Raw genomic sequence first — 23,492 nt, 5'->3', positions numbered from 1 at the left:
TGTACCATTTGTGAAACCAAGCTCCAGCTCATCACCTTCTCTGTACTTCTCTCTTCCTAGGTTACAATGAACCAGTCAGGCCAGTCGTGCCCAGTGAGTACTTTCCAGGAGTGGGCTGGGCTTGGTAGCTCTCATGGGGTGCTAGGCCTGGACAGGAGTCTCTGGGAGCTGGGTAGCTGGTGGTGCCTGGGAGAAACAGGGAGACTGCCAAGTATCCATATAAAGACCAGGGCTGGCAGCAGACGTCTGCATTTGCAGACTCTGAGCCCTGACACTCTGGCTCTTGCACTTGGTCACTTCCCATCTGTGTTTCTTGCAGCCCCCAGCCACCCAACTGCAACAGCCACAGCCCTCCAGCGTTTCACCATCAACTTCACCACCACCAACCTCCCCTACAATTCTGACCTGCAGAATCCTGACTCAGCTAAGTTCAGAAGCACACAGAGAGTCATGAACACCTTGGTAAGTAGCCCACACTCAATAACTGAGAAATTGCAAGGCCTCAGAAATCTGGAGCAGTGCAGGGATGTGATCAGGGCTTAACTGTGGAACCTCTCTCCTGGCAGCTGGAGCGGCTCCTGAAGAAGAGCAGCATTGGCCCTGAGCTGCTGCGATGTGAAACCACAGCCTTCAGGTAGGGGTTGCAGTGAGTGTCCCTTTGGGGTCTCAGTGACCAGATGAGAGCTCATTGTGCTACTGCTCTGTTTGAACCCAGACTAAAGAGGCAGAGCTTGGCTCCCTGTGCAGAGAGAAAGAGCTGCCCCAGCACCAGGGCCTGGCCTTGCAGCGAGCGGGCGCAGAGCACTGGTGCTGAGGCATGGTGCTGTCTTTTGCAGGCCAGGGAGGCAAGGGGCCGGGACGGGGGTGGACGCCGTCTGCAGCTACAGGAAGGAGCCCTCTGCCCTGCCCTTGGACAGGGTGGGCCTGTACCACGAAGTCAGCAACAAGACCAAGGGTGTCACAGAGCTGGGGCCCTACAGCCTGGACAGCGACAGCCTCTATGTCAATGGTGACCTTTGCTCCTCTCCCTGGCAGCACTGCTGGCTCATACGTCCTACCCCCATTCCTGTACCATTTGTGAAACCAAGCTCCAGCTCATCACCTTCTCTGTACTTCTCTCTTCCTAGGTTACAATGAACCAGTCAGGCCAGTCGTGCCCAGTGAGTACTTTCCAGGAGTGGGCTGGGCTTGGTAGCTCTCATGGGGTGCTAGGCCTGGACAGGAGTCTCTGGGAGCTGGGTAGCTGGTGGTGCCTGGGAGAAACAGGGAGACTGCCAAGTATCCATATAAAGACCAGGGCTGGCAGCAGACGTCTGCATTTGCAGACTCTGAGCCCTGACACTCTGGCTCTTGCACTTGGTCACTTCCCATCTGTGTTTCTTGCAGCCCCCAGCCACCCAACTGCAACAGCCACAGCCCTCCAGCGTTTCACCATCAACTTCACCACCACCAACCTCCCCTACAATTCTGACCTGCAGAATCCTGACTCAGCTAAGTTCAGAAGCACACAGAGAGTCATGAACACCTTGGTAAGTAGCCCAGCACTCAATAACTGAGAAATTGGAAGGCCTCAGAAATCTGGAGCAGTGCAGGGTTGTGATCAGGGCTTAACTGTGGAACCTCTCTCCTGGCAGCTGGAGCGGCTCCTGAAGAAGAGCAGCATTGGCCCTGAGCTGCTGCGATGTGAAACCACAGCCTTCAGGTAGGGGTTGCAGTGAGTGTCCCTTTGGGGTCTCAGTGACCAGATGAGAGCTCATTGTGCTACTGCTCTGTTTCCACCCAGACTAAAGAGGCAGAGCTTGGCTCCCTGTGCAGAGAGAAAGAGCTGCCCCAGCACCAGGGCCTGGCCTTGCAGCGAGCGGGCGCAGAGCACTGGTGCTGAGGCATGGTGCTGTCTTTTGCAGGCCAGGGAGGCAAGGGGCCGGGACGGGGGTGGACGCCGTCTGCAGCTACAGGAAGGAGCCCTCTGCCCTGCCCTTGGACAGGGTGGGCCTGTACCACGAAGTCAGCAACAAGACCAAGGGTGTCACAGAGCTGGGGCCCTACAGCCTGGACAGCGACAGCCTCTATGTCAATGGTGAATCTGTTTTTCTCTTCCCTTATGTTTTCATGTGTTGCTGTCTAGATCCATGACTTTATTCCTTCTTGTCATTATTTAGTAAGGAATCTCAATGGGTTTTGCTCTGGTTTTTTTTTTCCTGTGAATCCATAGCATCCTTTATTTCTTCTGGTGAGTTGTACAGGCAGGCTAAGAATGTTGGGTCCTGGAGATCATGAGTCTCCTCATCAGCCTGGAGAAATGAGGCTCCAATGAGAGCTTAGAGAAGCCTTTCAATGTCTGAAGGGGGCTACAGTAGAGCTGGGGCGAGGCGTTTGACAGGAGCTTGTACTGGCAGGACGAAGGGCAAAGGGTTTGAGCTGGAAAAGGGGAGATTGAGACTGGAGGTTAGGAAGAAATTCTTTACTGAAAGAATTCTCAAGCCCTGCAATTGGCTCCTCAGAAAGGTGGTTGAATCCCCACCCCTCGAGGTGCTTAGCAGAGATGTGATGCTGAGGACCATGGTTCAGCACCAGCCTTGGTGGAGTTAGAGAATGGTTGAAGTGGATGTTAAAGGTCTATAATTTTTGCCCATAAAATGAAGTCTGTGCTTTCTGCAACACTTTCATTTTTGAAGATTAATTTCTCTATTACAAAATTACTTCCTTTGAGTTTTGCCCTCAGCCACTCACCTGCACAGGAACATTTCCCCCCCACTATTTAAGGTACCTGTGGCACTTATGTCTCCTCATTGTGGGTCTCCCTAGTTAAAAGCACCTGGTTCTGCTTGAGCAGCAGGTTGGTTGTTTAACAGATTCACACCCTCAGGGACAGCTTCTGGTGATTTATTTCCTAGTCATCTCTTTCCTCATCCCCTCTCCTCTTGCAGGGTGTAGTTTTCTTAGCTAACATATCTGTTTTGCTTCCTTCTCAGGTTACAACAAACCACTTCACAGTCCAGGTAAGGTCTGAGTTAAAGACTCAGTTTTGGGAAAGCTCTCAAAGGGGGGTGGAGAACTCAGAAAATCAGAGGGAAAGAGATTCTCCAGAGTAGCCTTCATCAGCCTTGTGTCTGGTGTGTCAAAGCCTTAGACAGCCCTTGAGCTCAGATGAGTGGAGGTCTGATCTAGCACCTCTGCTATGGGGACAGGCTGAGAGAGCTGGGGCTGTTCAGCCTGGAGAAGAGAAGGCTCCAGGGAAACCTTAGAGCTGCCTTCCAGTACCTGAAGGGGTTGCAAGAGATCTGGGGAGGGACATATGACAAAGGCTGGGAATGACACGACAAGGGAACAATGGCTTTGAGCTGGTAGAGGGGAGACAGACTGGAGATTAGGAAGAAATTCTTTCCAGTGAGGGTGGGGAGACACTGGAACAGGTTTCCCAAGGAGGCTGTGGCTGCTCTCTCCCTGGAGGTGTTCAGGGCCAGGTTCGATGAGGCCTGGAGCAACGTGGGCTGGTGGAAGGTGTCCCTACCCATGGCAAGGGGATTGGAATTGGATGATCTCTGAAGTCCCTTCCAACCCAACCCATTCCATGAACCTATGAATCATAGAATGGCTCAGGTTGGAAAGGACCTCAGAGACCACCTGCTCCATCCTCCCTGCCATGGGCCAGGATGCCTCTCAGCAAGCCTTGATTGCTTGGGAATGTCTTTAAAAGTGAAGATAGCTTTTTGTTTTAAAAAGCAAAATCCTAATCCTTCTCCCCTTGGAATGTAGTTCTGAGAACAACTGCTGCCCCCAGGCCAGCAGCCAGGAATTTCACTCTCAATTTCACCTTGACCAACCTCCGCTACACAGCAGACCTGAGTGACCCAAGGTCCCGCAGGTTCATCTCCACAGTCAAAGTCATCAACCACTATGTGAGTCTGGTTTCACCCATTTTGTGCTCTGGTGGTGAGCTTCATCCCCCTGCTTTCAACTCAGTTGTAATTGATTCTTTGGGGTTTTTTTGGTTGGGTGTTTGGTTTGGTTTGGTTTTTTTGACAGATTGACCTCCTTTTCCAAAGAAGCAGCATAGGCTCTGTCTACACAGGATGTAAACGGATGAGATTTAGGTAAGATTCCTGAAATTGCAATTAATTATTTCTTTCTCTGCTCTTATGCACCTTAAATTTGTTTAAGTTACAGCTGTGATGTCAAAAAAACCCAAACAAATCAGAAACCAGTGGCACCTCCCTGCCTGTTCATGATGGGGAAGAGAAGACTGCAAGGGGATCTTATGAATGTTTATAAGGGTCTGAAGGGTGTTGGAAAAAAGGGGCCAGGCTCTTTTTGGGGGTGTCTGTGATAGGACCAGGGGCAATGGATACAAACTGGAAGCCAGGAAGTTCCACCTCAACAGGAGAGGAAACTCTTTGGTGTGAGGGTGCTGGAGCCCTGGAGCAGGTTGCCCAGAGAGGTTGTGGAGTCTCCTTCTCTGGAGGCTTTCAAGTCCCATCTGGATGTGTTCCTGTGTGGCCTGCCCTAGGTGATTCTGCTTTGGCACGGGGGTTGCACTCAATGATCTCTGGAGTCCCTTCCAACCCTAACCCCTCTGTGATTCCTGCTGGCAAAATCACTTTGGTATCTGGATGCCATTGCCACGATTCTTGAGAATCTGCTGGCAGGTGTAGGAGCCCGATGGCACTGGCAGGTCTCAGTGCCCTCTGTTGCTGGTCACACAGGTGACACAGGGTGTCCTCTAAGCATCAGCAGTGTCCTAAACATGTGTCTGATGTTTTCACTCAGGTCTAGCAGACCCAGGGATAACACAGGCATAGACACCATCTGCAGCTACCAAACCAATGCCAGCCTTGCCAAGTTCAACAGAGAAAAGCTTTACCATGAGCTGAGCACCATGACAGAGGCTGTCACCAAACTGGGGCACTACAGCCTGGACAAGAACAGCCTCTATGTTGATGGTAAGCATCCATCAGCAGTACCCACATAGGACATGGGGCTGCTGGAGCAGGTCCAGAGAAGGGCAATGAAGCTGGGGAGACAGCTGAGGGAGCTGGGGGTGTTCAGTCTGGAGGAAAGGAGGCTGAGGGGAGACTTCCTTGATCTCTGCAACTCCCTGAAAGGAGGTTGCAGTGAGTTGGGGGTTGGATTCTTCTCCCTAGTCTCAGGTGAGAGGAAACAGTCTGAAATTGTGCCAGGGGAGGTTTAGGTTGGAGATGAGGGAAAACTTCCTTGCTGCAAGAGTGGTCAGGGATTGGAAGAGGCTGCCCAGGGAAGTGGTAGAGTCCCCATCCCTGGGGATGCTCAAGAAACCTGTGGCCATGGCACTTGGGGCCAGGGTTTGATGGCCATGGTGGGGTTGGGTTGCTGGTTGGACTGCATGAGCTTAGAGGTCTCCTGCAACCAAAGCAATTCTGTGATTCTCTGACTTTGGGAATCACTTGGAAGATTCTTCCACTCCACTGGGGCTTGAGCAGTAATGAACTTCCCCTTTGGTCTGCTGGTGTGCTGTAGGTTTGGACACTGTGACAAAACAACTCCAGCATGGTGTTGCCAGCCTGGAAGAGTTTCTGGCTTGTAAATGCTAGAAATTCCAGGAGCATTCCATTGTTACATTACAGAAACAGGAACACACCTCTATGGCTTTTGTGGTGTGAGTAGCTCTGACCTCACCAGAAATGTCCTCTACCTTTTCTTTAGGTTTCCCCCTCACAGAAGCAGCTGTCATCAGGAAGCCTGCCAGGAGTGAGCCTCCAGCCAAAGAGGGCTACAGGCTGAGCTTTAGGATTGTCAATGAAAATCTGACCAACCCAGACTCTCAGTCTCCAGAGTACAAAGCAGCAGTGGAAAGCATCAGCCACAAGGTAAGGAGCTGCAGCTCAGATGCTTTAGTGGCCATGGAGGTGTTGGGTTGCTGGTTGGACTCAACAATCTTAGAGAGCTTTTCCAGCCCAAACAGTTCTATGATTCTATGATTCCATGACAGCTCTCAGGCAGCAGATTGTGCTGTGAGCTCTGGCAGCTTGCTCAGATAAGTGAGAAAACCTTGCCAAGCTGGAGGTCAGATTCCATCACCAGGAGACATAGTCTGAAGCAAAAATCCTCTCCCATGAAACCCAGCTAGCAGCCAGGGGCCCAGGAAGTGGCTGCTGTTTACCAGGACCCTTCTCTTTCAGATGAATCAACTCTACCGACAGAGCAACCTGCGAGGGCAGTTCCTGAACTGCAGCATCACCAGCCTGAGGTCTGTGATACCCTCTGATGGCATTGGAGAGGATGCCAGACCCTGGCACCACTCCCCAGAAGCCAAGTGCCATCGTCCTCTGCAGAATTCCTCCCTTCTCATGCTGGCAATGGTTCCCTTTATGCCCTAAGAACTCATTTCTAGGCTTCCCAGAGTCTGGCAGTTTGGATTTTTCCCCATGGGGCATGGGCTGATGTTTTGCCCTGTCAGGATTTCTGTGAAACACTCTGAGATCTCTGAATAACTCACTAATTACTGATTGCCCTCCTCTTAATGAGGGCTGATGGGCACCCTGCAGCCTCTGCACTTCTCCTTTCAACTTGGACTCCACCAGGTTTGAAAGTGAGCTTCAGGTGTAGCTGTAATGTCCTGCTCTAGATGGAAAGAACCTTGGAGAAGGGACCCTGACAGAAGCTTTATAAAACAAGATCCTGACCTTTCATTGTGTGCAAGCAGTAGAGAAGAGCTGCTGCTGGCATTTCATTTGCTGTCCCTGTCTAAAGCTAACCTCCAAAGCTGCCTGCTCCAGAGCTCTCAAAAGCATCACTTGAAACACTTCACACTCAGACTAGCAGAAACCTTTCAAGAAGCTCCTCTCCCTCTTGAAGAAGGTTCATGACCATCAGCCTGCTCGTCTCAGAACCTCTGTTTTCTGTCCACAGGGCTGGATCCATAGTGGTTGACTGCAACTGCTTCTTCCAGTCAGAGCCCAGCATCAACAGGGCTGTAGTCGAAAGGGCTTTCCAGGATGGGGCTTCCAACACAACTGGCCTGTGGCTGGGAAGCAGTTACCAGCTGCAAGGATTCTCAGTGGACAGTAAGTAGAGCTCACATCCCAGCTGCCCAGTTTCACAGAATCACAGAAAGGTTTGGGTTGGAAGGGATCTTAAAGATCATCCAGTTCCAACCCCCCTGCTAAAGCAGAACCCCCAAACCCCAGCGCAGTGGGGGTTGGAAGGGACCTCTGGAGATCATCCAGTCCAACCCCCCTGCTAAAGCAGGGCACCCTCAACAGCTTGCCCAGCATCAGAATGTCCAAATGGGTTTGGAATCTCTCCAGAGAAGGAGAATCCATGACCTCTCTGGGCAGTCAGACCCCAGTGCAACTCAATTCTCTTCAAGTGTTAAGACTTTGAGTTTTCCAAGCTAAAGGTCTGCTTGGTGGAGCAGCCTCAGTTTCTCTCTGCTGAATTTGATGTTGATTTTTTTTTTCCTTCTCAATTTCCAGGCTTGGAACTAGCAGTTGAAGCAGTAACTCACAAACCCCCCCTTAAGTCTGGGAAAGAAAACTTCAGATTAAACTTCAGAATCTCCAACCTGCCCTACTCCCCAGACCTGCAGGACCCCAGCTCCCAGAGACACCAAGTGAACAAAGAGAACATTGAGAAAGAGGTAAAACTAACAGCAGCAGCCTGGTTCCTCTGTCCAAATTGAAGGCTGGATTAAATGTACTCAATTTTCCTCAACTGTTTCCTTTCTCCCTACTAGCTGGAAGTATTCAGGACCAGCAGCCTGAAGGAATACTTTGTTGGTTGTACTGTTGAGAGCTTTGGGTATGTCCTGTTTCAGAAGTGTTGTTACTTGAGTCCCAAGGGGCAGGCAGCAGGGAGGGGGCAGGCAGCAGGGAGGGGGCAGAGCCCCTCTGATGCTGTTTGTGCCTCGTTGCCAGCCTCTGTGCTCTGGCTGACACATAGGAGATGCTTTCATTCACTCAGTTCTGCCCTTAACCACAAAAAGGTTCCTGCCCAAGCAAGAGGTGGTTTTGTTTCCATGCTAGCAAAGCTCTTTTCATGCATCAACAATTCCAGGGTAAAACAAACACCTCCCTGCTCTCTTCTAGCTTATTCAAATAATGCTCCCCTGAAAGCAATCAGCAGAGCTGCCCAGCCTGAGAATCTGCTTCTGTGTGCCTTCCTCAACACTTCCTGGGAGGAACAAAAACCAGACAAGCAAAAAAAAAAAAAAAAAAAAAAAAAGGCTGAGCTGATTTACCTCTCAGCAATGTCTTCCCTGGAATTAAATCAGGGGGTGGAATTGACAAGGCTGTGTGAGCTCCTGGCTCATCCAGCACAAAGGATCCCATGCTAACAAAACCTTGCTGAGACATCTGCAACCCCCAGCCTGGCTCTGAACCCCTCTCCCTGCCTCTGCTCAGCTCTGCTTCTCTTTCCCTTGTCCCATGGTGACATCTGTGGCTGTCACCCTCCAGGCCTGTCCATGGGAAGCCTCACACAGACGTTGTCTCCAGCTGCAAATTCCTAGTGGATTCCTCAAGGGCCTTGCAAAAGCAGGAGGTGTTTGAGGAGCTGACACGCCTGACACAGGGCTTCACCAGGCTGGGCTCCAGCTATCAGCTGGAAGAGCAGAGTCTGGTTGTTGAAGGTGAGAGCTCCTGTGCTGGCTGTGTGGGGATGCTCAGCACTTGTGGTTTAATCACCTCCAGAGCACTCCATTTCTCACCTGTCCCACCACCCTTCATTGCCAGGTTACTCTCCAATCAAGACAGAGGAACACCAGCCTGAAAGATTTGGTAAGTGATCTGGGGGAGGGATTGACCCTGCAGCCCCAGAGTGTCCAGCCAGCAGCTAAGGGACAGTTTTGCCCCTCTGAACCTCCCTGAAACCATCTGAGGGCCCTGATGTGCACTGCAATTTGGAGATCCTTGCTCCATTCTACAAGTTCCTGCCCATCTTGGCACTGCTGGGGCACATTTACCCTGCAGCCAGGGAAGGTCAGATGCTGCCTTTCAGCAGTTTGGCCTCACCTCTGAGTTGTACAATGCTGGTGGACTTTGCCAGGGCTACATCTCCCTCTGTGTCCCATGCAGAGGGCTCCAAAACATTGCTCTGCCCTTGTTTTGCCTTTGCAGAGCTTCAGTTCTGGGCAATCATCCTCATCTGTGTTTTCACTCTGCTTGGCTTCATTCTCCTCCTCTTGTTATGCCTCCTGGTAAGTGAATCTTTCATGCCCTGCCTCTAACTGTGCCCAGCCAGCTGGGGGGGTGGGGGTGGGGTTGCAGGAGGGACAAACAGACACATCCTCAAGAAGCCCAGTGGGAGCAGGACCTCCCCCACCACCTTGCATGGTGACAAGTGGCTTGTCAACCCCCTTTCAGCCACTGCCAACTTGTGCCCAGGAGGATGGGGAGGGGTTTTTATATTCAGCTAAGTAGATTTCTAGGAGAGGAAGCAGTGGGGCATGGATGAGGTCTCTTGGTTTTGCTTTATTTTTTCTATGCAAAGGACTTGAAAACCAAAAGGTCAGGCAAATACCAAGATGAGAAGCAGGTTGAACTGGGGGATCTTCTGCAGCATCTTCAACCCTTCCCCTGTTCAGACATCTGCAGAATGGTCAGGCTGCAGCTAAAGGACTGCAGGAGATGCCATGATTCATAACCTGGGTGACGCTGACAGCCTGCAGCAGTCACAGCCAGGCTTTTGTAGTCCATGCTCTAAACATAGACTGCAGCAGCCTGGCAGGGCTGCACTCCAGCCATGGACCCTTGGAAGGGCAGAGCACATCCCTGGCTGATCTCTGGTGTTGGTTTGGTGGGGAACATCTTAACAGCACTGTTTGCTCTGCACCAGCTAGTGGAGAACAGCTAAATTCACAGAGAGCACCTGGGCCCTTAGAGGCTCAGGGCTAAAAGTTTACACTCAGCAAGATTTAGAAGAAGAAAAACCTCAGATTCAGAGCTGGGGGTTGTGCCTGGGCAGCTTCAATCAAGCATCTTATTCAGAGTCCTACCTGGAAAGGTGGTTTGGGGGTGCCCTAGCAAAGGACAAGGTGCAGACTCAGGGATTTTTTTGGTCATGAACATGATTCTTCTCCCACCAGATTGCTTCTTGCCTGAGAAGGAAGTCAGATCTCTACCGGGTTCAACAGGGCATGTATGGGGTCTACTTCCCACACCTGAACACAAGGAAAGTGCATTGACAAAAGAGCTGAGGTCTGCTCCCAGACCTGTTCCTCCGTTGATGAAGGAAAAAGAAAATGTTTACCAGTCCTAGCAAAGGTTTAATAAATTATATTTAGCATTTTCTCTTGTCTCAAGGCAAATCTTTGCCTCACCACCTTCCCCAGGAGAAAACATCCCCGGGCACAGCAGGGCTTCACAGGACAAAGAGGCAGCACAGAAGGTGGGATATGTGCTCAGGACCCCCAGAGCAAAGCAGAGGTGGCCCTTTTGGTGTGGCCCAGAGGGGAGGCAGGGTGGCCTGGGAAGTCCTCAGGGCACACAGTAACCCAGGGGGACCTGCTGCCAGCTGACATCACAGTTCCCTTTGTCAGGTGTTCTGTCCCCAACCTCCCTCGGGGCTGGATGTCCCCTGGGGGTGGGAGCACTGCTGCCCAGATCTGCAGGGACCATGAGCTCCACAAACTGGGGCCCAGGAGCACCCAGAAGCAGGGACTTACTGCTCAGTTTCTCCACTGCTCAGCAGCCACTAGGATCACACAGCTCTGGGTCAAACATCATCACCTCCAGCTCCTCCTCAAGCCAGAAGCTGGAGCTGAGAACAGGAGCAGTGGTGATTGACCCAGGCACGAGGAGCTGCAGAGCAGGGTTCTGTGGAGAGCAGACACCCAGAGTGGAAATCAACACACTGGTGGGGTGCCCTGTGGCTTGTCCCCCAGGGTCAGGAGAAAACAGATCTGAAGCTTCCACTGGAGAGGAAGCCTTGCCTGGCCCTGAGGCTGGCATGCAGCTGATGCAGAAGGGCATCACCACCAACTGGGAAGCAGCTGGATCCCTGTGGCAGCATCTGTTTGACCACGAGCTTCAGGTGCCCCCTGAGGACTACCCCCTGCTCCTCACTGAGCCCCCACTCAGCCCCAGCAGGCACAGAGGGAAGATGGTGGAGCTGGTGTTTGAGGCCCTGGGCTGCCCTGGCTTCTTCATCAGCCAGCAGCCTGTCCTCACTGCCTATGCCCATGGCAGAACCAGTGGCCTGGTGGTGGATGTGGGCCACGCTGTCAGCTGTGCTGTGCCAGTCCATGAGGGCTACAGCTTGGCACATGCTGCCAAGAAGAGTGAGCTGGCAGGGTCCCAGCTCTCCTGGTACCTGCTGAAGCTGTTGGAGGACAGAGGGGAGGTGCTCAGCAGCGAGGTGGCTGATAGGGTGGAAGACATCAAGCACAAGTGCTGCTATGTTGCTTCCAGCTTTGAGGCTGAGTGCCAGCTCCCACCAGGCAAATACACCCTGGATTATGCCCTGCCTGATGGCCAGGCCATCAGCCTCAGCAAGGAGAGGTTTCAATGCCCAGAAATGCTCTTCAACCCTCCAGCAGCCTGGGGCATCTCCTATGCAGGCATCCATGACATGGCCCAGAGAAGCCTCAACCAACTTCCAGAAGAAATGAAGTCAACGATGTACAGAAACATCCTCCTCTGTGGGGGGTCCTCTCTCTTTGAGGGGCTAGAGAGGAGGTTTCACAGTGAGCTCCTCCAAATCCTGGCCCCCAGCACAAAGGTGAAAGTGGCTGCCACCCCCCTGCGGAGGTACTCAGCATGGACAGGGGGATCCATCCTCACCTCCCTCACCAACTTCCAAACGTGGTGGATCCGAAGGGATGAGTACAATGAGGAGGGGCCACGTGTCGTCCACCAGAGGTGCTACTGAGAGGACACAGCAGCTGAGTTTCCTCACAGCTACAGCCCAGGCAGCAGAAGCAATCATAAATGACTTGCTGCTATCAAGTGCCATCTGCTCCCCCAGCCCCGCACTGAACCCAGCTGAGAGCTTTAGCTGAAAGCCACAGACTCAGGCTGCAAGTCCGGAGCTGAAGCCAGCAAGTGCCCTTGCTCCTCAGGGACACATCTGCCAGAGCATGGCTTCCACAAGGGCAAAAAGCAGCCCCACAGCCAGTCTGGGACACAGGCTCAGGTGTGATGCTGAAGCCCTGTCCTGAGCTGACTACGGTTTTCCATAAACTGAAGTGAAGCCTCCTAGGATCCACTTTGTATCCACTGCCCCATATCCTATCACTGGGCACCACTGAGAGAAGCCCAGCACCATCCTCATGGCCTCCACCCTTTAGATATTTACATACCTTGCTCAGCTCCCCTCTGGGGCTGCTCTTCTGCAGGCTCTCAGCCCCAGGGCTCTCAGCCTTTGCTCCTCACAGAGCTGCTCCAGGCCCCTCAGCAGCTCTGTAGCCTCCACTGGACTCTCTCCAATAGTTCCCTGTCTCTTTTGAATTGGGGAGTCCAGAACTGGACCCAGTCCTCCAGATGTGGCTTCACTAGGACAGAGGAGAACCTCCCTTGACCTGCTGGTCTCAGACTTTTTAATGAACCCCAGAAAAAACATTTTTTGGTGATTCAAAACAAGGGAGCCAGGCTCAGAGCCTGAAGGGGACAGGGCAGCTGCCATGCTGGGTGCTGGAGCCCCTCACTCAGGACTTCACCAGCAGGTTCCATTTGGGTGCTCCCACATTGCACCTCTGTGGGAAGTGAGGGAGCAGGAAAAAGGGATGGCAGGGGGTTGAGGTTAGTCAAACACTGCAGTAATTTAGGGGAAAGTCTTTTGTTCTGCTGTCATCTCCTCCTCAGGCTGTGCCAGGTTTTTCTTGCAGTGAGTGTGGGAGGTGTGAACTCTGCCTGCTGAGGTGGTGACGTCCAGAGAACTCACCACGATGCTCATCAGGTTCCCTACTCCACTAAGGTGTGAGCAAGTACAGTGGAAAAAACCAACAAAACAAACCCCAAACCCCCAAAGGGACATAAATTGGTCTTTTAAGAAAAAAAAAAAAAAACCAAACCCAACAAAACAACAAACCCAAACCCAAGAGCTGTGAGACAACCTCATCAGCAGAAGCTATTTCAGAGCAGGGAGTTTTGCCTTTGCTCTCCCAGGGCAAGTGTTAACCTTTAAAGGCAGCCTTTCCCCTGCCTTCCCTTTCACTTGAGTGCTTTCCTAGAATCACAGAGTGCTGAGGGCTGGAAGGAACCTCTGGAGATCATTGAGTGCAGCCCTCCCCCCTTCCAGAGCAGGTCACACAGGAATGCATCCAGAGGGGTCTGGAAAGTCTCCAGAGAAGGAGACTCCACAACCTCTCTGGGAAGCCTGCTCCAGGGCTCCAGCACCCTCACACCAAAGATGTTTCCTCTCCTGTTGAGGTGAAATTTCCTGGGTTCCAGTTTGTGTCCATTGCCCCTGGTCCTATCACAGACAACACAGAAGAGAGCCTGGCTCCCTCTTCTTGGCACCCACCTCTCAGATATTTGTAAACATTGATCAGATTCTCTCTGGGGCTGCTCTTCTCCAGGCTCAACAGCCCCAGGGCTCTCAGCCTTTCCTCCTCAGAGAGGATTTCCAGTCCCTTCATCATCCTTGTAGCCTCTGTTAGACTCTCTCTAGTACATCCCTGTCCCTCTTGAACTGCAGAGCTCAGAAACAGACACAAAACTCCAGATGTGGTCTCACCAGGACAGAGTAGAGGGAGAGGAGAACCTCCCTTGCCCTGCTGGCCACACTCTTCTTAATGCACCCCAGGAGCCCAATGGCCTTCTTGGCCACAAGGGCACATTGCTGTCCCATGGAGAACTTACTCATCCCAAGCAACAGTGCAGAAAACAAACACAGGAAGAGGTAAACCTGAAGATGAAATGAGGCCACAGGTTTCTAACACCCAGAGCCTCCTCTTGGGTGCTTGGCAGCCCACCCCTGGTGCTTTCATGCAGTGATGTGGTTAACAGGGGGGGGTTCTCCTGTTCAGAAGGACACAGACACACATGCACAATCACAGCCCTCCTCACACCTCTTGGCAAAGTGCAATTTGTTAATCTGCAAGCAACAAAGCCTCTGTCAGGCTTCTCCTCTGCCTAGGCAGCACTTTCCTCACACCCAGGGTGCAGAATCATAGAACGGTTTGGGTTGGAAGGGACCTTGAAGAGCATCTAGTTCCTTCCATGTGCAGGGATACCTTCCACTGGACCAGGGCAAGGAGAAATCAGATGGAGGCACCTGGTTTAGTTCCTGCTAGAGGTTTTGAGACTGAAGTTGACTGTGGGGACAGGTTTTAGTTAGCTGCTGTTTTACTTACACCCAGCCCTAACCCATCACAACTGCGAAGACTTTCAATGTCTGAACCACCACTCTCCCCCCACCCCAAAAAAAACCCAACCAGAATGAGGGAAGGTTTTATTCCCCTAGAGTGTTGCTATTTGAGTAGTTTCTTTGAGGTCAAAGAGTTGTCAAACCTCCCTGGGTCCCTCTGATCTTTGAAGACTCTTATCAAGCACGAGCAACACTACGTGCGAGAGATGAGAGATTGTGGTCTTCAGAGGAGCTGATACCAGAGAGGCAGAGCAGAGCTGAGGAGCTTTGTGCATTCACACTTCTCAGGGGTGTTTGCCTCATCATGTTTACAGCCTCATGGGAGGGTCTTGCTTCTTTTGCTCTTCTTTTGGGGGGGGTTTGTTTGGTTGCTTTTTTTCTTCATACTTAGGCAAAAATTTCTGAGTCTGAGCATCCGATAAGAGAAAGAGAGAAGCTAGAAGGTAGCTACATAAACACTGACTCTACACGCCCAAGATACAGCATCACAGAATGCATCAGGTTGGAAGGGACCCTCCACAGTCATCTTGTCCAACACTCCTGTGCTCAGCAGGAACATCTCCAACTACAGCAGGTTGCTGAGGACCACATCAAGTCTCATCTTGAATATGAACACCCCCAGCTCCCTCAGCTGCTCCTCCCCAGCCCTGTTCTCCAGACCCTTCCCCAGCTTTATTGCCCTTCTCTGGACCCACTCCAGCCCCTCAATGTCCTTCTTGGAGTGAGGGGCCCAAAACTGAACCCAGTACTCAAGGTGTGGTCTCACCAGTTTTGAGTGCTGAGGGATGATCTCTGCCCTGGTCCTGCTGGCCACACCATTGCTGATCCAGGCCAGGATGCTGCTGGCCACCTGGGCACACCCTGACTCATCTTCAGCTGCTGCTGACCAACACCCCCAAGTCCTTTTCTTCTGGGCAGCTTTTCCAGCCCATCTGCCCCCAGCCTGGAGCCTTCATGGGGTTGTTGGGACCCATCCTATACAGCAAGGTGAGCTGACCCAGCCCCAGCTCTGCCACCATGGCCAGGCTGCTGCCTGCACCACGTCACAACATCACTCACAGCCACTTGCTGTGTCCTGCCCAGGGGTGACAACAGCTGGTCCAGCAGTGACAGGGAAGGGCAGGAGCACAAGGGAGGCAATTTCTTCTGGAGAAATCATTTCTAAGCCACTTTCTTACTATGGGCTGTCCTTGCTTGTTCTGAAGGGAAGAGGACAGAGGGAATAGGACAGGAAATCGAAGCTCTTGTGGTTTCTTTGAATCTGAAAGCAACAATGCCTCAAGTTTCACACCTGAAGAGTGGTTATCATGCTCTGGTTTCCCTTCACGCCAGTGAGTACAGCAGAGCTGCCCCTCTCACACTACACCCCAGAAGCTTCTCTGACTGCAAGCATCATGCTCTGTCCATGGCTCTGCACGGAGATCACTAAATGCCAGGCTGGAAGAGACCCCAAGGATCATCTGGTCCAACCTTTCTAGGTCACAAGTGCAGTTGAAATGAGCTGGCCCAGCACCCTGGCAAGCTGAGTCTGAAAACTGGCCAGTGGAGAGGACTCCATTGCTTCCCTTGGGAGTTCATTCCAGTGTCCAACTGTTCTCACGGGGAAACATTTTCTTCTGGAGTCCATCAGGAACTCCCCAGCAGTAACTTGTGCCCATCAGCCCTTCTCCTTTCCATCTGGCTCCTTGTAAAAAGAGACATTTCCCTCCCACACTACCCTGCAGAAGCCTCCATGTCTTTGGCAGATCTTGCACTGGCCCCACAGTGGTTTCCTCAGTGGGAGTCCAGGCTGCTCTCCTCCAGGCCACTGAGGGCTTTGGTCTTAATCCTGAGCTTGTGAGGAAGGGCAACAGAGCTCCGTCCCTTCAAGTGATCTTCTGACGGGCAGGGCAGGCTGCCTGGGGGAAGAGGAGAAGCTTTTGGCACTTGCTGCTCATCATCTTCATCTGAGACAGTGCTGAGGCTTTCTTTGCCAACCTCGGCTGCGCTAGGGGAAGGGCACAAGAAGCAGGCAGTGTCTGGCGAGGACAGACGGAAAGCACCTCTGTCTGGGCAGTGGTAATGGAGGAACGGAGAGCAAACTGGGGGGCCGAAGGACACCCCCAGCCCCATGGGAGCCGGCTCGGAGTCGCAGCCCAGGAGGTTTCCGGCGGGGCAAAAAGTTTTGCAGGGAAAGCCCTCCGGCTCCGGCACCTGCGGCGCAAAGCTCTCGGTGGCGAACAAGGAGGAGTCCCCCGCAAAGGGCTCCGCCTCCAGGAGCAGGGAGGCTGCTCCGTGCCCTCCGGAGTAAACCCCCAGTAGGCACCGCAGGGCCTGCCCCTGGCAGGTGTCTCCGCAGGTGCCGAGGAGCCCGAAGCGCAGCTTGAGGGCCAGCAGCTCGGCGCGCAGGACGGCGTTCTCCCGGCTGAGGGCGGCCAGCCGGCTCTCCATGGCGCAGTCGTTGAGTCGCCTCTTCTCCCGTGAGCGCTTGGCCGCCTCGTTGTTCCGGCGCCGCTTCTCCCAGTACCTGGTGTCCTTCTCCTCCGCCGGCAGGAACCGGCGCTGCCGGCGAGAAGCCCTGCCCGGTCTGGAGGCATCACCCCCCAGCCCCTCGCAGCTCAGCGGCGCCAGGAAGCTTTCCATGGTGGCAGCTCGGAGGGGGTCTGCATGATGGGTGGAGAGGAGGGTAGATTAGGATGAGAGAAGCGTAGAATCATTGAGTCGTTGAATCATTGAATCAAAGAATTACTGAATCAAAGAATCACTGAATCAAAGAATCACTGAATCAAAGAATCACTGAATCATTGTATAATGGAATCAAAGAATTACTGAATCACTGAATCACCAAATCACGGAATCATTGGGTCACAGAATCATAGAATCACAGAATTGTCAGGGTTAGAAGGGAGCTCAAGGCTCAGCCAGTTCCAGCACCCCTGCCATGGGCAGGGACACCTCACACCACAGCAGGTTGCTCACAGCCACCTCCAGCCTGGCTGCAAAAACCTCCAGGGATGAGGCTTCCACCACCTCCCTGGACAACCTGTGCCAGTGTCTCACCACCCTCATGGGGAAGAACTTCTTCCTACCAAAGCAATTGCCTCAAAAGCTACTAATAATTAATACCAAATTAATTAAAAGCAGAGGGGTTGGACTTGATGATCTCCAGAGGTCCTTTCCAACCCCTACCATTCTGTCACTTCTTTATCTGAGCTCTTTCTGTCGTTTTGGAGCCACGTTTTCCAAATGCTGCCAGCACATCGACCCCCTCACACCCCAGCAGTGTCTGCAAAGCCCAGCTCAGGGCATCCCAAAACCTGCATGACTGAGCAGAGCTAAAAAAAGGTCAGACTTTGCCAACTCATTGAACAATCACAAACACTTTTGCCTGGCTGACTTCAATCAGGAGAACAAACCTCACTCTTACATGCTGCTTATCTCCCACTGATCTCATCCTGCCTCACAAGGGAAACAAGTCATTGCCCCTGTTGCACAGATAAGGAAGGCACAGGGAGCAGAACTGATTTACCTCAGTCACATAGGAGTTAGCAGCTGAAGCAGAATCACTGGGTCCCCATTGCCTCCCTCAGATCCCTCATCCCACCCTGGAAAGCTGGCTATGATCAATCACAGAATCATTTCAGTTGGAAAAGACCTTCAAGAGCATCCAGTCCAACCATTCTCTGCTTCTGCCAAGGCTGGGGCTAAGCCATGGCCCTCAGCACCACAGCTCTGCCATTTTGAAACCCCTCCAGGGATGAGGATTCAGCCACTTCCCTGGGCAGCCTGTGCCAGGCTTTGAGAACCTTTTCAGTGAAGAAGTTTCTTCTAATATCCAACCTAAACCTCTCCTGGGACAACCTGAGGCCAATTCCTCTCATCCTGAGTCTTGTTCCTTGGAAGAAGAGACCAGCTCCCACCTGGCTCCAGCCTCCTTTCAGGGATTTGTAGAGAGTCTGGGATGCAGCCTGGGATTTTGATACATCTGCCAGCATATGTGAAAGTTCAGTCTGGGAGCTGGCAGGAGCTGAGTGTGGCACTGAGTGCTGGCAGAGATGTGGAGCACAGGAAGTTCCACCTCAGTGTGAGGAAAATCTTTGCTGTGGGAGTGCTGGAGCCGTGGAGCAGGCTGCCCAGACAGGTGGTGGTCTCTTTCTCTGGAGACTTTCAATACCCCTCTGGATGTGTTCCTGTGTGACCTGCCCTGGGTGCCCCTCCTTTGGCAGTGGGTTTGGACTCAATGATCTCCAGAGGTCCCTTCCAACCCCAACCATTCACAGAATGTTAGAGGTTGGAAGGGACCTGCAGAGCTCATCAAGAATCATTCTATGATTCTATGACTATGTGAAGGCTCTGGGAGTAAGCAAAGAGCAAAACAAAGAATTGCCTTTTGCAGCAACACTTTTTGGGGTAATTCCTCTGGCTTGTGACCAAAATTGCTTCTGACCTGCACACACCAAAGGGTGAACTTGAAGTGAGTGCTGCTGTGGTTTCTGACAGTGTCAAGAGGTAGGAATCTGTGATCATTTTGGGGCTTAATCACTTACCAGGAATTTCTCAGGTCCCTGTCTGACGTGATTGCTTTGCTGAATGAGTCAAAGATCAACAGGTGGCTTTTTCACTCTGTGAAGTCAAAACCCACACTGGGCACAGCAGTGCTCCCTCTGCCCTGTCAGAAGGAGATCCTGTAAGAAGTTTCAAGCTTTACTGTAACCAATATTCAGGGCCTGATACAGCTGGGAAGGATGGGAAGGGAAAAGAACCCAAAAGAGGCATTTGGGAGAAGGAACAAAGAACCCTGACTGCTCCTCCCAGCAAACTCACTCAGCACATTTGTTCAACCTCTCCCATGCTGATCCCTCACACTCCAATCCACTCTGCCCAGGTGGGACCTCCTTCAAGACCCCCACTTAGTGCTGTGTGGTTTGAAGCAGGTGGAAGTGAAATAGGGAGAGGTGAAGCCTGAGTCCAGGAGAAGAGGCAGGAGTCAAACCAGAGGGAGGGCACAGCTACATCTCCTTACTAGGAGGTGGGGAAGGTCTGGAAGGAGATTGGGTGCAAAGCGGGAGGCAGAGGAAACTCTTTTCGGAGGCAGGATTTGGCCTTTTAAGGGCAAAGATGAAAATTTAGCTGGGCCAACATGTGAAAGCATCAAGTTTCAGGCCACAGAGTCTAAGCTACACCTGGTATTTACATCTGCAGACCACAAAGTCACACCTAAGCTCACACATTTGTCTTGGGGCTCTTCAGGAGCGCAGGCTCTTAGCAAGCAAGCACAGAAAGTGACACTCAGTGTGTACCACAAGGAGCAGTGGCAGTGGAAGCATCAAGAGCAGCAGTGACAGGAGAGCTGTGTTGGTCAAATTATGCAACTGTCATTTCCTGAGGTGCTTTGGTGCATGGTTTTCTGCAGACAGAAGTGTAGAAGGCAATTGCTGACCCCTTGCCAGAGCATCAGCCACATTCTGCTCACACCTCTGTGACAAGAGGAAGATGTTCTGCTGAGGGTTTTGTCCAGGCACTTTATCTACCTGGCCAAAAGATCCTCATTTCTGGTAAAACTGCTTGCCTTCCTCTAACAGAAGACCATCTCAGTGTTCAGAGATTTGGTTCAAACCTATCTTCCCTTCTTTCTCTTATCTCCACCCAGAGCAGCAGATCAGAGCAGGCTCTGGTGAATTGTACTTTCCAGCAGCCCTCCAAGAAAAACTTTGTACCTGACAGGAACTGATTCACTGCAGATCTCGGGGGTGATAGCCACTTGGCTTTAATCAAAGCACCAAACAGCTGCTGAATCTCACTTTACTGTGATTGCAATCAAGCCTTCAACACTCAGATTATTCTCTTCCACCCCCCCTGAAGGATCCCTCCCTCCCTCATCACCACATCTCTGCCTATTTTCAACACCTCCAAGGATGGGCATCCAACCACCTCCCTGGGCAGCCTGTGCCAGGCTCTGAGAACCCTTTCAGTGAAGAAATTTCTTCATGGTTCTGTTTTCAAAACCCATTCCACGGTGAATGCAAATCATCTCCTGTCTTGGATCTTCCCAAGATCTTTCTCCAAGATCATCTCCTGTCTTGGATCTTCCCAAGATCTTTCCCAAGATCTTTCTCCATCTTTTTCACTAAAACTCCCAAACCAAAGTATTTTGTTGAGCCACTAAAACTTCCAGGAACTTCTTCATTCCCTATTCTCCTGCTTGTTGTGGCATCACCTACATCAGCAGCTCCAAATTCCTCCTTATCTAGGGAGCTGAATTAGGCCCTCAGCTCATTGCTGAGCCAAAGAGACACAGCAGAGCCCTGTGGGGCTGTGCTAACCCAGCAGTGAAATCACCCAGCCCTTAGAAATCCCTTCGCTTGAAGGAGGCAAACCAAAGCCAAGCTTTCCCACTCTTTATCCCAACCTTTTCCTTCTCCTGGCTCTAGCACAAGCACTTCCAGAATGCAGGATGTGGATCAGAGCATCCCATTTGGAAGCAAAGAAGTTTTTCTTCACATCCCTCATGCCAGGTTCATCCCTGTGTGCTGGCAGGTGTGGCAGGGAGGAGTGTGGAATGTGTGAAGTTCAGAGGAAGAGGTAAAGTGGGGGGAAGTACTGAGATAACACACAGGAGAGAGAGAGAAAGCAGAGAAAAGGAAAAGGGGAATGACACAAGGAAAACAGAAAGAGAATAAAGGAGAAGAGAAAAATAAAATAGGGGGAAAGGACAAAAAAAAAGGAAAAAAATAAAGGAGAAGAACAACTGAAAAGGGACAGAAATGGATCCATTCTCAGAGCCAAAGCCATCCCCTTGCCAGGCAAGCTAGCAGGAGCCTAGGGACAAGCACAGACATGACTTTCTGCTAGGACATTGCTGCCTTCTGTAACCCCACACCACCTGAAGAAGCCCCAGAGCCATCACCTCCCTGTCACCAGGGACTTACCTTCAGCCTGGCCACGACACCTGCAGCCACTCCGCATCAAACCTCACCCGAGATCCACCCAGGCAGGGCGTGAGGGTGATGAGGAACTCCTGCCAGACACTGCCTCACCACACACCCACTTGTGACAGCCCTGCACCAGGAGATGTGACAGTGGGTCACTCAGGATGCCTTTTTTTTTTTCTTTCTTTTGGTATGTGCATAAGCAGGTCCCAGGAAAGCTGGAGTCATGTAGCGATTACGTAAGAGGTGGTGACTTGTGGTGGCAGAGAAGGCAGCATCACAGGGCAATGGGGACCAGGTGGCTGCCACCCAGCACCACAGCTGCTTTTGAGCTGCCCCTTAGCATTTACACTTGAAAAGTGCAGTGGGAGGGAGGGAAGGGGGTGGCCTCCCTCCTCAGCTTGAGATTTATAAAAGCTGTTGTAGGTGTTGAGTCACTTGGAGAGCCAGGCAACAAGTGCTGGGAGAGGTGGAAGCAGTGGCTGGAGGTGGCACAGGGCAGCCCCATGGGGTAATTGGGCAGCAGTGTGACATGGAGAGGGGGAGGAGGGTTCCTGGATCAGCCAGAGAAACCTTGATTTAAATAAGAGGCAAAGCAAGTCAGTACAGCAGAAATAAAGAGGGTGATGCAGGGCTGTGTCACCCCTGCCTCAAGGCACTGCTGTCAGAGCCCTCTGCACTGGCATTGCCCCAACACCCAGCAGCCTACTGCTTCCTCTACCTCACCCCTCAGAATCACAGCCTGGTTTGGGTTGGAAGGGACCTTCAAGATCATCCAGGTCCAACCCCCTGCCATGGGCAGGTACACCTCCACCAGCCCAGGTTGCTCAAGGCTTCATCCAGCCTGGCCTTGAACACCTCCAGGGAGGGGGCATCCATGACTTAGAATAGAATAGAATAGAATCAAGAAGGCTGGAAGAGACCCCAAAGATTATCGAGTCCAACCTGGCTTCCCTGGGCAACCTGTTCCAGTGTCTCCCACCCTCACTAGAAAGAATTTCTTCCTCCTCTCTAGTCTCAATCTCCCTTCTACCAGCTCAAATCCATTGCTCCTCATCCTGTCACCACAAGAACTGGATGCAGTACTCCACGTGGGTCATACTCAGGTGGCAGATTTTATGGTGCACGCAGGGGACCCACTGCAGCTGCCCAGATAGGGTCTTAGTTGTGCTTTTGTGGCAATACAGAGGTGAAATCCTCTTGATGGAGGTGTAAAACTCATCGTGCACACCCTGAGGACAGAAAAGCAAGGAAGGAGCTCTGCTGGTGCAGTCCAGCAGCGCAGCAATGACGTTTGTGGTCTTCTGCCTCACCGCCTGCCTGCAGCCCTGCCCGGAGCCTGCGCCGCCTGCTGGACACCGGAGAGAAGACACCGAACTGCTCTGGAGCGAAAGAAACCCGAGAACGACTCTGGTTGGAAGGGACCTCAGAGCTCATCCACTCCAACCCCTCTGCCACTGGCAGGGATGGCTCTCAACTGGGCTCTGCAGCTCAAGGCCTCATCCAGCCTGGCCTTGAACACCTCAAGGGAGGAGGCATCCACAGCCTCCCTGGGCAGCCTGTTCCAGACTCTCACCACCCTCCTACTGAAGAACCTCTTCCTCAGCTCCAGTGTAACCCTGCTCTGCCTCAGCCTCAAACCATTCCCCCTTGGCCTGTCTCTAGACACCCTTATGAAAAGTCCCTCTGCAGCCTTCCTGTGGGATCCCTTCAAGTATTATAAGGCAGCTCCAAGGTCCTCCCAGAGTCTTCTCTTCTCCAGGCTCCCCTCATAGCAGAGCTGCTCCAGCCCTGAAAGATCTCTTCCAACCCAAGTGAATCTGTGATTCTATGATCAGCTCCACTTCAGATCTGCAGAGCTCAGGTAAGTTCATCCCCTGGCTCCTCTGTCACCATCTGCTGTGCATGACAAGGGCTCTGGGAACTGTTTTCTCCAAACCACCTTTTCCACAGAGCTTTGTGTTGTCATCAAGGAGAAGTTTTCCACAGCAAATATCAATTTTCAGTTCAATTTGAACTTTCCTAATAGCCATTTGGAAACCATTCTTATTTCTTCTCCCTCTCCCCAGTGGTTTTCAGCTCGGACAATCAAAACCTTGCAGCCAAAAGATCTCCAAATAGATTTTTTTTTTCCCACTTTTCAGCCATGTAGTCTTAAGGATGCCTCCAAAGACTGCAAAGAAAAATCTTCTCAACAAACAAACCCAACCCTTGTTTTTTTTTTTTTTTTGTCTGTTGTCAAAGTCACTGCCAGGAAGAACAAATTTACAAACAGCTCTAAAGCCACAGTCATGAGACCAG

At 52.0% G+C, this 23,492-nt stretch overlaps 2 protein-coding genes across 2 annotated transcripts in view; both read left to right on the top strand.

The window, feature by feature from the left end:
- MUC16 (mucin 16, cell surface associated) overlaps window positions 1-10,159 on the top strand; it is a 78,288-nt gene extending 68,129 nt beyond the window's left edge. The window contains exons 60-79 of the mRNA XM_054396078.1: window positions 61-93; window positions 320-462; window positions 567-574; window positions 837-1,009; window positions 1,128-1,160; window positions 1,387-1,529; window positions 1,784-1,854; window positions 1,905-2,077; window positions 2,973-2,999; window positions 3,757-3,899; window positions 4,027-4,094; window positions 4,768-4,940; window positions 5,695-5,843; window positions 6,156-6,223; window positions 6,886-7,040; window positions 7,452-7,615; window positions 7,712-7,776; window positions 8,433-8,605; window positions 9,093-9,172; window positions 10,061-10,159. Of these exons, the coding sequence (XP_054252053.1) occupies window positions 61-93; window positions 320-462; window positions 567-574; window positions 837-1,009; window positions 1,128-1,160; window positions 1,387-1,529; window positions 1,784-1,854; window positions 1,905-2,077; window positions 2,973-2,999; window positions 3,757-3,899; window positions 4,027-4,094; window positions 4,768-4,940; window positions 5,695-5,843; window positions 6,156-6,223; window positions 6,886-7,040; window positions 7,452-7,615; window positions 7,712-7,776; window positions 8,433-8,605; window positions 9,093-9,172; window positions 10,061-10,159 (2,141 nt within the window). The remainder of the gene's footprint in view (window positions 1-60; window positions 94-319; window positions 463-566; window positions 575-836; window positions 1,010-1,127; window positions 1,161-1,386; window positions 1,530-1,783; window positions 1,855-1,904; window positions 2,078-2,972; window positions 3,000-3,756; window positions 3,900-4,026; window positions 4,095-4,767; window positions 4,941-5,694; window positions 5,844-6,155; window positions 6,224-6,885; window positions 7,041-7,451; window positions 7,616-7,711; window positions 7,777-8,432; window positions 8,606-9,092; window positions 9,173-10,060) is intronic.
- A 431-nt stretch (window positions 10,160-10,590) lies between these two features.
- Window positions 10,591-11,844, top strand: ACTL9 (actin like 9). Its single transcript, XM_054396076.1, has one exon. It carries the CDS (start codon window positions 10,591-10,593, stop codon window positions 11,842-11,844), a length of 1,254 nt encoding a protein of 417 aa, XP_054252051.1.
- Window positions 11,845-23,492: the final 11,648 nt, after the last annotated feature.

Source organism: Indicator indicator, chromosome 36 (assembly GCF_027791375.1).
Source record: "Indicator indicator isolate 239-I01 chromosome 36, UM_Iind_1.1, whole genome shotgun sequence".
Lineage (NCBI taxonomy): Eukaryota > Metazoa > Chordata > Aves > Piciformes > Indicatoridae > Indicator > Indicator indicator.
This window is presented reverse-complemented; position numbering and strand designations above follow the sequence as displayed.

Bases quoted from the DNA above. Each gene is read 5' to 3' on its own strand.
- ACTL9 (XM_054396076.1), top strand. From the start codon at position 10,591: ATGAGCTCCACAAACTGGGGCCCAGGAGCACCCAGAAGCAGGGACTTA.